This window comes from Salvelinus fontinalis, unplaced genomic scaffold (genome assembly GCF_029448725.1).
Source record: "Salvelinus fontinalis isolate EN_2023a unplaced genomic scaffold, ASM2944872v1 scaffold_0473, whole genome shotgun sequence".
Classification (NCBI taxonomy): domain Eukaryota; kingdom Metazoa; phylum Chordata; class Actinopteri; order Salmoniformes; family Salmonidae; genus Salvelinus; species Salvelinus fontinalis.
In genome coordinates this window covers 5,023-22,500 of record NW_026600682.1, presented here as the reverse complement: position 1 = coordinate 22,500, position 17,478 = coordinate 5,023, and the positions used below count along the sequence as shown (strand labels likewise).

Below are 17,478 nucleotides of genomic sequence, written 5' to 3'. Positions count from 1 at the left end.
TTCCCTCGATCCTGACTAGTCTCCCAGTCCCTGCCACTGAAAAACATCCCCACAGCATGATGCTGCCACCAACATTTTTATTTCACCTTTATTTAACCAGGTAGGCTAGTTGAGAACAAGTTCTCATTTGCAACTGCGACCTGGCCAAGATAAAGCATAGCAGTGTGAACAGACAACAACACAGAGTTACACATTGAGTAAACAATAAACAAGTCAATAACATGGTAGAAAAAAATAAAAAAATAAAAGAGAATCTATATACAATGTGTGCAAAAGGCATGAGGTAGGCAATAAATCGAGTAATTACAATTTAGCAGATTAACACTGGAGTGATAAATCATCAGATGATCATGTGCAAGAAGAGATACTGGTGTGCAAAAGAGCAGAAAAGTAAATAAATAAAAGCAGTATGGGGGGTGAGGTAGGTAAATTGGGTGGGTAGTTTACAGATGGACTATGTACAGCTGCAGCGATCGGTTAGCTGCTCGGATAGCAGATTTTTAAAGTTGTTGAGGGAGATAAAAGTCTCCAACTTCAGAGATTTTTGCAATTCGTTCCAGTCGCAGGCAGCAGAGAACTGGAAGGAAAGGCATCCAAATGAGGTTTTGGCTTTAGGGATGATCAGTGAGATACACCTGCTGGAGCGCGTGCTACGGGTGGGTGTAGCCATCGTGACCAGTGAACTGAGATAAGGCGGCACTTTACCTAGCATAGCCTTGTAGATGACCTGGAGCCAGTGGGTCTGACGACGAACATGTAGCGAGGGCCAGCCGACTAGGGCATACAGGTCACAGTGGTGGGTCGTATAAGGTGCTTTGGTAACAAAACGGATGGCACTGTGATAAACTGCATCCAGTTTGCTGAGTAGAGTATTGGAAGCTATTTTGTAGATGACATCGCCGAAGGCGAGGATCGGTAGGATAGTCAGTTTTACTAGGGTAAGTTTGGCGGCGTGAGTGAAGGAGGCTTTGTTGCGGAATAGAAAGCCGACTCTAGATTTGATTTTGGATTGGAGATGTTTGATATGAGTCTGGAAGGAGAGTTTGCAGTCTAGCCAGACACCTAGGTACTTATAGATGTCCACATATTCTAGGTCGGAACCGTCCAGGGTGGTGATGCTAGTCGGGCGTGCGGGTGCAGGCAGCGAACGGTTGAAAAGCATGCATTTGGTTTTACTAGCGTTTAAGAGCAGTTGGAGGCCACGGAAGGAGTGTTGTATGGCATTGAAGCTCGTTTGGAGGTTAGATAGAACAGTGTCCAAGGAAGGGCCGGAAGTATACAGAATGGTGTCGTCTGCATAGAGGTGGATCAGGGAATCGCCCGCAGAAAGAGCAACATCATTGATGTATACAGAGAAAAGAGTCGGCCCGAGAATTGAACCCTGTGGTACCCCCATAGAGACTGCCAGAGGACCGGACAACATGCCCTCCGATTTGACACACTGAACACTGTCTGCAAAGTAGTTGGTGAACCAGGCAAGGCAGTCATTAGAAAAACCGAGGCTACTGAGTCTGCCGATAAGAATATGGTGATTGACAGAGTCGAAAGCCTTGGCCAGGTCGATGAAGACGGCTGCACAGTAATGTCTTTTATCGATGGCGGTTATGACATCGTTTAGTACCTTGAGCGTGGCTGAGGTGCACCCGTGACCGGCTCGGAAACCGGATTGCACAGCGGAGAAGGTACGGTGGGATTCGAGATGGTCAGTGATCTGTTTGTTGACTTGGCTTTCGAAGACCTTAGATAGGCAGGGCAGGATGGATATAGGTCTGTAACAGTTTGGGTCCAGGGTGTCTCCCCCTTTGAAGAGGGGGATGACCGCGGCAGCTTTCCAATCCTTGGGGATCTCAGATGATACGAAGGAGAGGTTGAACAGGCTGGTAATAGGGGGTGCGACAATGGCGGCGGACAGTTTCAGAAATAGGGGGTCCAGATTGTCAAGCCCAGCTGATTTGTATGGGTCCAGGTTTTCCAGCTCTTTCAGAACATCTGCTATCTGGATATGGGTAAAGGAGAAGCTGGGGAGGCTTGGGCGAGTAGCAGCGGGGGGGGCGGGGCTGTTGGCCAAGGTTGGAGTCGCCAGGAGGAAGGCATGGCCAGCCATTGAGAAATGTTTGTTGAAGTTTTCGATTATCACGGACTTATCAGTGGTGACCGTGTTACCTAGCCTCAGTGAAGTGGGCAGCTGGGAGGAGGTGATCTTGTTTTCCATGGACTTTACAGTATCCCAGAACTTTTTGGAGTTAGAGCTACAGGATGCAAATTTCTGCTTGAAAAAGCTGGCCTTTGCTTTCCTGACTGACTGCGTGTATTGGTTCCTGACTTCCCTGAACAGTTGCATATCGCGGGGGCTCTTCGATGCTATTGCAGTTCGCCACAGGATGTTTTTGTGCTGGTCGAGGGCAGTCAGGTCTGGAGTGAACCAAGGGCTATATCTGTTCTTGGTTCTGCATTTTTTGAACGGAGCATGCTTGTCTAATATGGTGAGGAAGTAACTTTTAAAGAATGACCAGGCATCCTCAACTGACGGGATGAGGTCAATATCCTTCCAGGGTACCCGGGCCAGGTCGATTAGAAAGGCCTGCTCGCAGAAGTGTTTCAGGGAGCGTTTGACAGTGATGAGGGGTGGTCGTTTGGCCGCGGACCCGTGGCGGATACAGGCAATGAGGCAGTGATCGCTGAGATCTTGATTGAAGACAGCAGAGGTGTATTTGGAGGGCAAGTTGGTCAGGATAATGTCTATTAGGGTGCCCATGTTTACGGATTTAGGGTTGTACCTGATGGGTTCCTTGATGATTTGAGTGAGATTGAGGGCATCAAGCTTAGATTGTAGGACTGCCGGGGTGTTAAGCATATCCCAGTTTAGGTCACCTAACAGAACAAACTCTGAAGCTAGATGGGGAGCGATCAATTCACAGATGGTGTCCAGGGCACAGCTGGGAGCTGAGGGGGGTCGGTAGCAGGCGGCAACAGTGAGAGACTTATTTCTGGAGAGATTAATTTTTAAAATTAGAAGTTCGAACTGTTTGGGCATAGACCTGGAAAGTATGACAGAACTTTGCAGGCTATCTCTGCAGTAGATTGCAACTCCTCCCCCTTTGGCAGTTCTATCTTGACGGAAAGTGTTATAGTTGGGTATGGAAATCTCAGAATTTTTGGTGGCCTTCCTAAGCCAGGATTCGGAAACGGCAAGGACATTAGGGTTGGCAGAGTGTGCTAAAGCGGTGAGTAAGGCAAACTTAGGGAGGAGGCTTCTGATGTTGACATGCATAAGGCCAAGGCTTTTTCGATCACAGAAGTCAACAAATGAGGGTGACTGGGGACATGCAGGGCCTGGGTTTACCTCCACATCACCCGAGGAGCAGAGGAGTAGTAGGATGAGGGTGCGGCTAAAGGCTATCAAAACTGGTCGCCTAGAGCGTTGGGGACAAGGAATAAAAGGAGCAGATTTATGGGCGTAGTAGAATAGATTCTGGGCATAATGTGCAGACCAGGGTATGGTGGGGCACGGGTACAGCGGAGGCAAGCCCAGGCACTGGGTGATGATAAGAGAGGTTGTATCTCTGGACATGCTGGTCTCAATTGGTGAGGTCACCGCATGTGTGGGGGGTGGGACAAAGGAGGTATCAGAGGTACGGAGAGTGGAACTACGGGGTCCATTGCAAACCAAAACAATGATAACTAGCCTGAACAACAGTATGCAAGGCATATTGATATTTGAGAGAGACATACAATAAGGCATAAAGTGATTGCAGGTCTTGATTGGGAGAGCTAGCTAAAACAACAGGTGAGATAACAGCAGCTAGTCAGCTAACAGCAACAGCAGGTAAAAATGGCAACGACCAGGCAGACAGGGTCGGATTAACTACACACAGATCCTGAGTTAAAGCACAGAGCCGACAGATAAAACACAAATAAACGGAATGGAGTACCGTGAATTAATGGACAGTCAAGCAGGCATCAGCTATGTAGCCGAGTGATCATAGTGTCCAGGGGGCAGCCGTAGATGTAGCAGTGAGGCCTCCACTAAGCTAGCCCGCGGCGTTTAAAGTTAGTAGCCCGGGGGGGTGGTCTGCTCAGACGGAGGGGGTCTGCTCAGACGGAGGCCGGTTGAGGGCACAGCGGATGGGGTATTTGTCTGCAGACCAGACGTGGTCGTGTCGACAGAGAATCCAAGCCGGATGGCGGTGGCGAAAGAGAGGTTGTGAGTTGTAGAATTGTGTTTGCTAACTGGTGCTAGCTTCGTGATTCAGACAGCTAGTCATGGGTAGCAAGCTAGCAGAAGATGGAGGTCTGTTTTTAGCCACGCCGTGCAATTCCGTCGGTAGATTAGTGGGGTTCCGTGTGGTAGAGGGGACCAATCCAATTGTCAAAATAGTTATAGTGGCCTAAGAAGATTGTTCGATAGACCTGTTCAGATAGCAGCCGATATGCTCAAGACAGCTAACGATTAGCGGGCCGCAGTTAGCATATGGACGTTCAGGTTACGTCGCGATGGAGGGGCCAGTTGAAATACTCCCTCGGGCAGATAACGTCGGTATCCCAGTCGTGAAGGCCCGGTGGGGCTCCGCATCGGCAGTAAAACGGGTCCGGATAGGTGATTGTAGCCCAGGAGTGGCTGATGGAACTCTTCAGCTGGCTAGCTCCGGGATAATTGGTGTTTGCTCCGGAATTGATGTTAGCCGATAGTCACTCGGATAGCAGCTAGTTAGCTGCAAGATCCAGGTGTAAATGTCCAGAGCTTGCGGTAAAAATCCGGGGATATGGAGAGAAAAAAGGTCTGGTATGCTCTGGTCTGAGTCGCGTTGTACAAAACTGGCAATAGTTTTCCGAGCTAAAGGATAGCTGATGAGCGCTAGCTGTGGTTAGCTGAACTACTAACGTTAGCTTGTGAGCTGGCTAACTTCTGGCTAGCTTCTGTTGTAAATTTTGGATACGAGGTGAATAATACTTTTGAGGAAAAAAATAATAAACAGATCCGCACCACATTTGGTGAGGTGGGTTGCAGGAGAGTGTTTTGAAGTTGAGTTTTTAAGAAGGAAAAAAAAATATATATATATATAAAAAGATATGCGAAGAAAAATATATAAAATATATATACACGGGACAAGACGAGGACAAAGGACATCTGACTGCTACGCCATCTTGGATTCAAATTCTTCACCATAGGGATGGTGCCAGGTTTCCTCCAGACATGACGCTTGGTATTCAATCTTGGATTCATGAGACCAGAGAATCTTGTTTCTCATAGTCAGAGTCCTTTAGATGCCTTTTGGCAAACTCCAAGCGGTCTGTCATGTGCCTTTTACTGAGGAGTGGCTTCCGTCTGGCCACTCTACCATAAAGGCCTGATTGGTGGAGTGCTGCAGAGATTGTTGTCCTTCTGGAAGGTTCTCCCATCTCCACAAAGGTTCTTTGGAGCTCTGTCAGTGTGACCATCGGGTTCTTGGTCACATCCCTGACCAAGGTCCTTCTACCCCGATTGCTCAGTTTGGCGGGGTGGTCAGCTCTAGGAAGAGTCTTGGTGGTTCCAAATTTCTTCCATTTAAGAATGATGGAGGCCACTGTGTTCTTGGGGACCTTCAATGCTGCAGACATTTTTTGGTCCCCTTCCCCAGTTCTGTGCCTCGACACAATCCTGTCTCTGAGCTCTACGGACAACTCCCTCTGACCTCATGGCTTGGTTTTTGCTCTGACATCCACTGTCAACTGTGGGACCTTATATAGGACAGGTGTGTTTCTTTCCAAATCATGTCCAATCAATTGAATTTACCACAGGTGGACTCTAATCAAGTTGTAGAAACATCTAAAGAATGATCAATGGAAACAAGACGCACCTGAGCTCAATTTCGAGTCTCATAGAAAAGGGTCTGAATATTACGCAAATAAGGTATTTCTGTTTTTTATTTTGAATACATTTGCAAAAATGTCTAATAACGTAACAAAATGTGAAAAAAGTCAAGGGGTCTGAATAATTTCCGAATGCACTGTACGTGTGCACTGTACGTGTGTGTGAGTGTGCGTGCGTGCGTGCGTGCGTGCGTGTGTGCGTGTGTGTGTGTGTGTGTGTGTGTGAGGTGTCTTACTGAGGCCACTTGAAAGGAGTTGTTAGTCCCACGGTGGTCCAGGTCATGGCACATACAGGAGACAAAGAGAGCAAAGATCTCTATATTCCTACAGACAGAGAGGGAGGGGTAGGAGGTTAGACTGTAGGGTAATAGGGTTTAGTATGTAGATTATAGGATAAAGGGTGCCAGGGTTTCTACTAGCTCGAGGTAGTTGGCCAGGCCCAGATTCCTGTAGAGGAGATAGGGTGAGGAATGTAGGGTTAGGGTATAGTATGTTGGGTTAGGGTATAGGGTAGATGGTATAGTATGTAGGGTTAGGGTAGATGGTGTAGTATGTAGGGTTAGGGTATAGGGTAGATGGTGTAGCATGTAAGGTTAGGTTATAGGGTATATGGTGTAGTATGTAGGGTTAGGGTATAGTATGTAGGGTTAGGGTATAGGGTAGATGGTGTAGTATGTAGGGTTAGGGTTAGGGTAGATGGTGTAGTATGTAGGGTTAGGGTATAGGGTAGATGGTGTAGTATGTAGGGTTAGGGTTAGGGTAGATGGTGTAGTATGTAGGGTTAGGGTATAGGGTAGATGGTGTAGTATGTAGGGTTAGGGTTAGGGTAGATGGTGTAGTATGTAGGGTTAGGGTATAGGGTAGATGGTGTAGGGTATAGAGTAGATTGGGTAGTATGTAAGGTTTAAGGGGTTTATACTTACTCCAGGTAGTTGGCCAGGCCCAGGTTCTTGTAGAGGAGATAACAGAAGTGAGAGACTGAGAAGGCGTGCGTCCAGTTATGATAGGGAGGATCTCTGTAACCCTTCTTTACCATCAGACAGAACCTGAAACCAGGACAACCACACAATCAATCACCATAACCACCACTTCATCGCCATAGCAACCTCTTCAGACACACAGACAGTGAGTGGACTGGAGAGAAAGAGAGAGAGCGTGAAAGGTACCTGGCCAGAGTGTGCAGGTCAATCTTATAGGCGTTGATGAAGCCCATGTCTTCAAACATACTCAGGATGCCCTGGACACACAGGAGAGGAAGAGATCAGACACAGTACAGCAGGAACTGCTTTCATCTGGCTGGATACTCCCCAAATCAGTTTTACTCTTATTGGTCAAAACTGTGTTATTCTGAAGAAGATTGTCAGAGGAAGATTGTCAGAGGAAGATTGTCAGAGGAAGATTGTCAGAGGAAGATTGTTAGAGGAAGATTGTCAGAGGAAGACTGCCAGAGGAAGATTGTCCGAGGAAGATTGTTAGAGGAAGATTGTCAGAGGAAGATTGTCAGAGGAAGACTGCCAGAGGAAGATTGTCAGAGGAAGATTGTCAGAGGAAGATTGTTGGATGTGCACATAGAGATGGAAAGACGTCTTATCTTTGTGTCTGTGCCATTATAGGATCTGTGACAGGATGGGTGCGCCTTTGAGGCTACCTCCATTTTAAAGTAGTCAACTTTTCTTTTATGTTTGAAAGAAGTGTAAAGCTCATATTGGTGATTTACTACCACCTGCAGAGATGAAATCCTGAACCAAATCATGTGTCATTCAGTTGTTGTGGCCACTAGATGGTGGTAATAAAGCCATTTACAAACTATAGCACCAAATCAGAAGAAAAATGCATTGCCTTGTTCATTGGGTGATTACTGCCAACACATAGGAATCGCCTACTTTAAAATGGTGGAAGCTCTCAATGGCAATGTCCATGCTAAAACTAGTTATTTCCATGTTGAGTCCTCTATCGATCCAGTATCCTTGCACATTGTAAATACGGTACTGGAACTGACCCTGTAAATACTATGCTTACTTACTTTATCTAGTTCTTCTTATTTCTTATTTTTATATCTCGTGTGTTTTTGTTCTACCTTGTTATTTCTTGTATCACATTGTTATTGATTGCTGCATTGTGGGGGTTAGAGCTGCAAGAAAGGCCTTTCACTGTACTTGTGCGTGACATTTAAAACTTGAAACTACACATCTGTATGGATGTGCACGTAAACACACACATACACACTCTTCTTCTGACCCTCTGTATTACCATGGGTGTGTTGTCGTCAGGTAGTGAGCGGGGTGTGTAGGTGAACTCAGCAAATAAGGGATGAATCTCTTCCACTGGCTCCAGCCCAGTTACCAACAGCTGGGCCACCTCCTCCGCTGATACCTACACACACGCAAGCATGCACACACACACACACACACATTACTGCTGCACTGGATGTATGTGTGTGTGTGTGTGTGTGTGTGTGTGTGTGTGTGTGTGTGTGTGTGTGTGTGTGTGTGTGTGTGTGTGTGTGTGTGTGTGTGTGTGTGTGTGTGTGTGTGTGTGTGTGTGTTTTACCTTCATGTGGTACATCATCATCTCGTTGGCCAGGTGGGATCTGAACTGAGCTTCATGGACCTTCTTATACAGAAGAGACTGAACACATACAGGAGAGACCAGTCAGTCAACCACATTATTACACAGGAGAGACCAGTCAGTCAACCACATTATTATACAGGAGAGACCAGTCAGTCAACCACATTATTACACAGGAGAGACCAGTCAGGCAACCACATTATTATACAGGAGAGACCAGTCAGTCAACCACATTATTACACAGGAGAAACCAGTCAGTCAACCACATTATTATACAGGAGAGACCAGTCAGTCAACCACATTATTACACAGGAGAGACCAGTCCGTCAACCACGTTATTATACAGGAGAGACCAGTCAGTCAACCACATTATTACACAGGAGAGACCTGTCAGTCAACCACATTATTATACAGGAGAGACCAGTCAGTCAACCACATTATTATACAGGAGAGACCAGTCAGTCAACCACATTATTACACAGGAGAGACCAGTCAGTCAACCACATTATTACACAGGAGAGACCTGTCAGTCAACCACATTATTATACAGGAGAGACCAGTCAGTCAACCACATTATTATACAGGAGAGACCAGTCAGTCAACCACATTATTATACAGGAGAGACCAGTCAGTCAACCACATTATTTTACAGGAGAGACCAGTCAGTCAACCACATTATTACACAGGAGAGACCTGTCAGTCAACCACATTATTATACAGGAGAGACCAGTCAGTCAACCACATTATTATACAGGAGAGACCAGTCAGTCAACCACATTATTACACAGGAGAGACCAGTCAGTCAACCACATTATTACACAGGAGAGACCAGTCAGTCAACCACATTGTTACGCAGGAGAGACCACTCAGTCAACCACATTATTATACAGGAGAGACCAGTCAGTCAACCACATTATTACGCAGGAGAGACCAGTCAGGCAACCACATTATTACACAGGAGAGACCAGTCAGTCAACCACATTATTACACAGGAGAGACCAGTCAGTCAACAACATTGTTACGCAGGAGAGACCACTCAGTCAACCACATTATTACACAGGAGAGACCAGTCAGTCAACCACATTGTTACGCAGGAGAGACCAGTCAGTCAACCACATTATTACGCAGGAGAGACCAGTCAGTCAACCACATTATTACACAGGAGAGACCAGTCAGTCAACCACATTATTACACAGGAGAGACCTGTCAGTCAACCACATTATTATACAGGAGAGACCAGTCAGTCAACCACATTATTATACAGGAGAGACCAGTCAGTCAACCACATTATTATACAGGAGAGACCAGTCAGTCAACCACATTATTATACAGGAGAGACCAGTCAGTCAACCACATTATTATACAGGAGAGACCAGTCAGTCAACCACATTATTATACAGGGGAGACCAGTCAGTCAACCACATTATTATACAGGAGAGACCAGTCAGTCAACCACATTATTACACAGGAGAGACCAGTCAGTCAACCACATTATTACACAGGAGAGACCAGTCAGTCAACCACATTATTATACAGGAGAGACCAGTCAGTCAACAACATTATTACACAGGAGAGACCAGTCAGTCAACCACATTATTACACAGGAGAGACCAGTCAGTCAACCACATTATTACACAGGAGAGACCAGTCAGTCAACCACATTATTATACAGGAGAGACCAGTCAGTCAACAACATTATTACACAGGAGAGACCAGTCAGTCAACCACATTATTACACAGGAGAGACCTGTCAGTCAACCACATTATTATACAGGAGAGACCAGTCAGTCAACCACATTATTATACAGGAGAGACCAGTCAGTCAACCACATTATTATACAGGAGAGACCAGTCAGTCAACCACATTATTATACAGGAGAAACTAAACACACACATGAGAGACCAGTCAGTCAATGACAACTAAATCCACACCACAGCAATAGGGCCCTAACATCCTACTGTATCTTATCCTACTGTTTAAAACACACTTTGTGACTCAGTCATGACTGGAGTGTCAGAGGTCAGCGGTTATTGTGTCTCTTTAGATGGTCTGTCTGACTCACATGTGCGATGCTGATTCCACAGTAGATGGAGAAAGCAGTGGCCAGGTCCTCATCGAAGCGGTTAAACCACGGTCCATTAGTCTTATTGACCAACTCAGCCACCCCAATCACCTCTGAGAGATAGAGAGAAAGAGAGAGAGAAAGCGAAAGACATAAAGAGAGGAAGAGCATGAGAAAGATAGAGAAAGAAAGAGAGCAACCAGTGAAGAACAAACACCATTGTAAATACGACCCATATATGTGTTTATTTATTTTCCCTTTTGTGGTTAATATGATATGTGAAATATCTTTTGGAACTTCTAAAAGTGTAATTTTTACTGTTGATTTTTTATTTTTTTTTCACTTTTGTTTATTATCTATTTCACTTGCTTTGGCAATGTAAATATACACTCCCATTCAAAAGTTCGGGGTCATTTAGAAATGTCCTTGTTTTTGAAAGAAAAGCACATATTTTGTCCATTAAAATAACATAAAATTGATCAGGAATACAGTATAGACATTGTTAATGTTGTAAATGACTATTGTAGCTGGAAACGGCAGATTTGTTATGGAATATCTACATAGGCGTACAGAGGCCCATTATCAGCAACCATCATTCCTGTGTTCCAATGGCACGTTGTGTTAGTGAATCCAAGTTAATCATTTTAAAAGGATAATTGATCATTAGAAAACCCTTTTGCAATTATGTTAGCATAGATGAAAACTGTTGTTCTGCTTAAAGAAACAATAAAACTGGCCTTCTTTAGACTAGTTGAGTATCTGGAGCATCAGCATTTGCGGGTTTGATTACAGACTCAAAATGGCCAGAAACAAAAAACATTCTTGTTCTGATAAATTAAGGCAATTCCATGCGAGTATAACACTGAGTACTACTCACGTCACAGAACAGCGTAAACTGGCTCTAACCAGAATAGAAAGAGGAGTGGGAGACCCAGGTGCATAACTGAGCAAGAGGACAAGTACATTAGAGTGTCTAGTTTGAGAAACAGACGCCTCACAAGTCTTCAACTGGCAGCTTCATTAAATAGTACCTGCAAAACACCAGTCTCTACGTCAACAGTGAAGAGGCAACTCCGGGATGCTGGCCTTTCTCTCATGGAATAGCCTACATTTCTCAGGACAAGAATAGACTGACGAGTTTCAGAAGAAACATTTTGAGCATTAACATTAACAATGTATACACAGTATTTCTGATCAATTTGATGTTATTTTAATGGACAAAAAAATGTGCTTTTCTTTAAAAAACAAGGACATTTCTAAGTGACCCCAAACTTTTGAATGGGAGTGTATGTTTCCCATGCCAATAAAGCCACTTGAATTAAAATTGAAATGTAATTGAGCGAGAAAAAGAGAGAGAGAGAGAGAGAGAGAGAGAGAGAGAGAGAGAGAGGAAGAGAAAGAGAGAGATGAGAGAGACATAGAGAGAAAGAGAGAGAGGGGAAGAGAGGAAGAGAGAGAGAGAAAGATGAGAGAGAGAGAGGAAGAGAAAGAGAGAGATGAGAGATGGAGCAGCATAGAGGTAGAGAGCAGCTCCTCACTCCAGGAGCTGTCCTATGTATCGAATAGTTTACTCCAGTGTAGTGTTAGTTCAGTTGTTTACTCCAGTGTAGGGTTAGTTCAGTTGTTTACTCCAGTGTAGTGTTAGTTTAGTTGTTTACTCCAGTGTAGTGTTAGTTTAGTTGTTTACTCCAGTGTAGTGTTAGTTCAGTTGTTTACTCCAGTGTAGTGCTAGTTTAGTTGTTTACTCCAGTGTAGTGTTAGTTTAGTTGTTTACTCCAGTGTAGTGTTAGTTTAGTTGTTTACTCCAGTGTAGTGTTAGTTCAGTTGTTTACTCCAGTGTAGTGTTAGTTTAGTTGTTTACTCCAGTGTAGCGTTAGTTTAGTTGTTTACTCCAGTGTAGTGTTAGTTCAGTTGTTTACTCCAGTGTAGTGTTAGTTTAGTTGTTTACTCCAGTGTAGTGTTAGTTCAGTTGTTTACTCCAGTGTAGTGTTAGTTTAGTTGTTTACTCCAGTGTAGTGTTAGTTTAGTTGTTTACTCCAGTGTAGTGTTAGTTCAGTTGTTTACTCCAGTGTAGTGTTAGTTTAGTTGTTTACTCCAGTGTAGTGTTAGTTTAGTTGTTTATTCCAGTGTAGTGTTAGTTCAGTTGTTAACACCAGTAGTGTTAGTTCAGTTGTTAACACCAGTAGTGTTAGTTCAGTTGTTAACTCCAGTGTAGTGTTAGTTTAGTTGTTTACTCTAGTGTAATGTTAGTTCAGTTGTTAACACCAGTAGTGTTAGTTGTCACCGTTGTTCTCGTCCTTGATGGGGAAGCAGAGGATGTTGCGTGTTCTAAAACCGGTGCTGTCGTCCACTCCTCGGTAGAACAGAGGGTGGGAGTACGCATCCTTAATGTTCAGGATCTGCCCAGTCATAGCTACATGACCCGCTATGCCCTGGTCTGCAGGGATACGGAACTCCTTCTACACACACACACACACGCATACATATACACACGCACGCACACACACACACACACACACACACACACACACACACACACACACACACACACACACACACACACACACACACACACACACACACACACACACACACACACACACACACACACACACACACACACACACAGAGAGAGAGAGAGAGACCATCTTCATAATCTTAGTCTTCATCATGATTATGATGTTAAAATCTTCGTCATCATCATAATTCACATTATCAAACAAAGAAGTACTAGACATGTGTTTTACCTCATCATCACTGACCACGCCCCCATCAAAAACCTTGGCAACCAGCTCATGGCTGACTTGATCCAGTAGGAACACAGAGCAACTACAGAGAAATGACAGGGGGGGGAGAGAGAGAGAGATCATATCAAAATAACATTTTATTAGTAACATGGACATACTGTAGATTATACCGTGAAATGTTTGCTTACGAGCCCTTCCCAACGATGCAGAGTTAAATAATAATAATGAAAATAAAAATATTAACATGGAGCTACAGTACTGAATATACAGGGAGTACCAGTACCAGATCAATGTGGAGCTATATACAGGGAGTACCAGATCAATGTGGAGCTATATACAGGGAGTACCAGTACCAGATCAATGTGGAGATATATACAGGGAGTACCAGTACCAGATCAATGTGGAGCTATATACAGGGAGTACCAGTACCAGATCAATGTGGAGCTATATACAGGGAGTACCAGATCAATGTGGAGCTATATACAGGGAGTACCAGATCAATGTGGAGATATATACAGGGAGTACCAGTACCAGATCAATGTGGAGATATATACAGGGAGTACCAGTACCAGATCAATGTGGAGCTATATACAGGGAGTACCAGATCAATGTGGAGCTATATACAGGGAGTACCAGTACCAGATCTATGTGGAGCTATATACAGGGAGTACCAGTACCAGATCAATGTGGAGATATATACAGGGAGTACCAGTACCAGATCAATGTGGAGATATATACAGGGAGTACCAGATCAATGTGGAGATATATACAGGGAGTACCGGATCAATGTGGAGCTATATACAGGGAGTACCAGATCAATGTGGAGATATATACAGGGAGTACCAGATCAATGTGGAGCTATATACAGGGAGTACCAGATCCATGTGGAGATATATACAGGGAGTACCAGTACCAGATCAATGTGGAGCTATATACAGGGAGTACCAGATCAATGTGGAGATATATACAGGGAGTACCAGATCAATGTGGAGATATATACAGGGAGTACCAGTACCAGATCAATGTGGAGATATATACAGGGAGTACCAGATCAATGTGGAGCTATATACAGGTAGTACCAGATCAATGTGGAGATATATACAGGGAGTACCAGATCAATGTGGAGCTATATACAGGGAGTACCAGTACCAGATCAATGTGGAGATATATACAGGGAGTACCAGTACCAGATCAATGTGGAGCTATATACAGGTAGTACCAGATCAATGTGGAGATATATACAGGGAGTACCAGATCAATGTGGAGATATATACAGGGAGTACCAGTACCAGATCAATGTGGAGCTATATACAGGGAGTACCAGTACCAGATCAATGAGGAGATATATACAGGGAGTACCAGTACCAGATCAATGAGGAGCTATATACAGGGAGTACCAGTACCAGATCAATGAGGAGATATATACAGGGAGTACCAGATCAATGTGGAGCTATATACAGGGAGTACCAGATCCATGTGGAGCTATATACAGGGAGTACCAGATCCATGTGGAGCTATATACAGGGAGTACCAGTACCAGATCAATGTGAAGCTATATACAGGGAGTACCAGTACCAGATCAATGAGGAGCTATATACAGGGAGTACCAGATCAATGTGGAGCTATATACAGGAAGTACCAGATCAATGTGGAGCTATATACAGGGAGTACCAGTACCAGATCAATGTGGAGCTATATACAGGGAGTACCAGATCAATGTGGAGCTATATACAGGAAGTACCAGATCAATGTGCAGGGGAACAAAGTATTTGCGGTAGATATGTACATGAAGGCAGGATAAAAAGGCTAGAATCAGGATAGATAATAATATGAGTAAAATAAAGAAGAGAGAGAGATTGATAAAGAGAAAATAAATATTCTATTCCATTTTCCTCCACATGAGATACTCTGCAAAGCATGTTAGATGTACTTCCAGGGTTTAGGTTGTTTTACGGGTCATCAAGAACTCACATCTCTGCATCACTGAGGTTCCTGGCCTCCACTATAATCTCCTGCAACAACACTGAGACATCATCTGCAGAGAGAGAGAGAGAGAGAGAGAGAGAGAGAGAGAGAGAGAGAGAGAGAGAGAGAGAGAGGAGAGAGAGAGAGAGAGAGAGAGAGAGAGAGAGAGTACAGGGTCGGGACTGATAATCAGGCTGAGATACCACAAGGAGGGTTGTGTTATCAGTCTGTAGAGATTCAATCTGAGCCAGAGGAGAGGAGAGAAGGGAAGGGAAGGAAAGATGGGAGGGGAGAGGAGAGGACAGGAGAGGACAGGAGAGGACAGGAGAGGAGAGGACAGGAGAGGACAGGAAGGAGGGAGAGAGGATAACTCACCCAGATGTGTGAAGAGATTCTTGGCCACCTGTAACAGTGCCTGGCACTCCACTTTGAGTTTCTGTTCTTTCTGGAAGGCCAGTGTGGAGGTGAGGACAGTGGAGGTGTAACAGAAGCAGTGCTGGATCTTCTGTTCATCCAACTCCGTGTGTCTGCACAGAGAGAACACATTTATGTCCAAAATGAAACATTATTCTATTGACTGATCAATAGAATAATCAGGGGCATTAAATATGTGTTTAAACAGGCCAGATTTACAGAGAGAAAACCTATGCTGTTACATTAATATCAGTGTAGTTACATATCTCTGCCTGCAGATGGCAACGCCTTACCACTCTGATCACTATAGAGGAGAGCCAGCAGAATGTCAATACAGATGAAAAACTGTGGTCATTCTAGACTAGAGGACTTGTTTATAAAGGAGTTTTTTTCAGGGCAGGTCACATAATTAGGAAAACTATTCCCTTATCCTTCAATCACTACTTCTGAGTCAGGGCTGTTTCTGACAGCAGGCAGGCGCTAGGCCCTGATTGGCTTGTTGGCACAAAGAACCAATAGGCTCACTGGATTGCAGGTTCCTCTAAATCTGGAGGCATCAGATATCTGTCTGGCACAACATATTGCATGTGGTATGTGATAGGAGGATAGAACCGGGAAGGAGATGAGAGAGGGAGCGGGTAGAATGAGAGACAGATGGAGTGCAATAGAGGAGGAGAGGGATGAGTGTGAGAGATGGAGATATGACATTTGAAATGTGTCTATACATATCTACCACTTGTGAGTGTAATGTTTACTGTTCATTTTTTATTGTTCATTTAATTTTTGTTTATTATCTAGTTCACTTGCTTTGGCAATGTAAACATATGTTTCCCATGCCAATAAAGTCCTTGCAATTGAAAAAAATAAATAATTTGATATGTAGAGGAAAGAGGAGAGTGTGAGAGAGAGATAAAGTGGAGTAGAGTGGGGGCTGTGTCCTGACAACTGAGGTGAAAGATGGATGGAGGGATGGAGGGGGATGAGGGATGGAGGGATGGAGGGGGATGAGGAATGGAGGGGGATGAGGGATGGAGGGATGGAGGGGGATGAGGGATGGAGGGGGATGAGGGATGGAGGGGGATGAGGGATGGAGGGATGGAGGGATGAGGGATGGATGGGGATGAGGGATGGAGGGATGGAGGGATGAGGGATGGAGGGGGATGAGGGATGGAGGGATGGAGGGGGATGAGGGATGGAGGGATGGAGGGGGATGAGGGATGGAGGGATGGAGGGATGGAGGGGGATGAGGGATGGAGGGATGGATGGAGGGATGGAGGGGGATGAGGGATGGAGGGATGGAGGGGGATGAGGGATGGAGGGATGGAGGGGGATGAGGGATGGATAGATGGAGGGGGATGAGGGATGGATGGATGGAGGGATGGAGGGGGATGATGGATGGAGGGATGGAGGGATGGAGGGGGATGAGGGATGGAGGGATGGAGGGGGATGAGGGATGGAGGGATGGAGGGGGATGAGGGATGGAGGGATAGAGGGATGGAGGGGGATGAGGGATGGAGGGATGGAGGGGGATGAGGGATGGAGGGATGGAGGGGGATGAGGGATGGAGGGATGGAGGGGGATGAGGGATGGAGGGGGATGATGGATGGAGGGATGGAGGGGGATGAGGGATGGAGGGGGATGAGGGATGGAGGGGGATGAGGGATGGAGGGATGGAGGGATGGAGGGATGAGGGATGGAGGGGGATGAGGGATGGAGGGATGAGGGATGGAGGGGGATGAGGGATGGAGGGATGGAGGGATGGAGGGGGATGAGGGATGGAGGGATGGAGGGATGGAGGGATGGAGGGGGATGAGGGATGGATGGATGGAGGGATGGAGGGGGATGATGGATGGAGGGATGGAGGGATGGAG

General features: G+C 45.3%; 1 protein-coding gene across 1 annotated transcript in view; it reads right to left on the bottom strand.

Annotated features, from left to right (window-relative positions):
• Positions 1 to 15,720, bottom strand: part of LOC129846185 (cGMP-dependent 3',5'-cyclic phosphodiesterase-like) — a gene marked incomplete at its 5' end in the record, with an annotated part of 20,941 nt that extends 5,221 nt beyond the window's left edge. Inside the window, 10 exon segments of the mRNA XM_055914152.1 lie at positions 6,087 to 6,174; positions 6,774 to 6,896; positions 7,017 to 7,087; positions 8,101 to 8,223; positions 8,401 to 8,478; positions 10,482 to 10,594; positions 12,766 to 12,940; positions 13,229 to 13,310; positions 15,200 to 15,263; positions 15,569 to 15,720. Of these exon segments, the coding sequence (XP_055770127.1) occupies positions 6,087 to 6,174; positions 6,774 to 6,896; positions 7,017 to 7,087; positions 8,101 to 8,223; positions 8,401 to 8,478; positions 10,482 to 10,594; positions 12,766 to 12,940; positions 13,229 to 13,310; positions 15,200 to 15,263; positions 15,569 to 15,720 (1,069 nt within the window).
• Between the last annotated feature and the right edge of the window lie 1,758 nt (positions 15,721 to 17,478).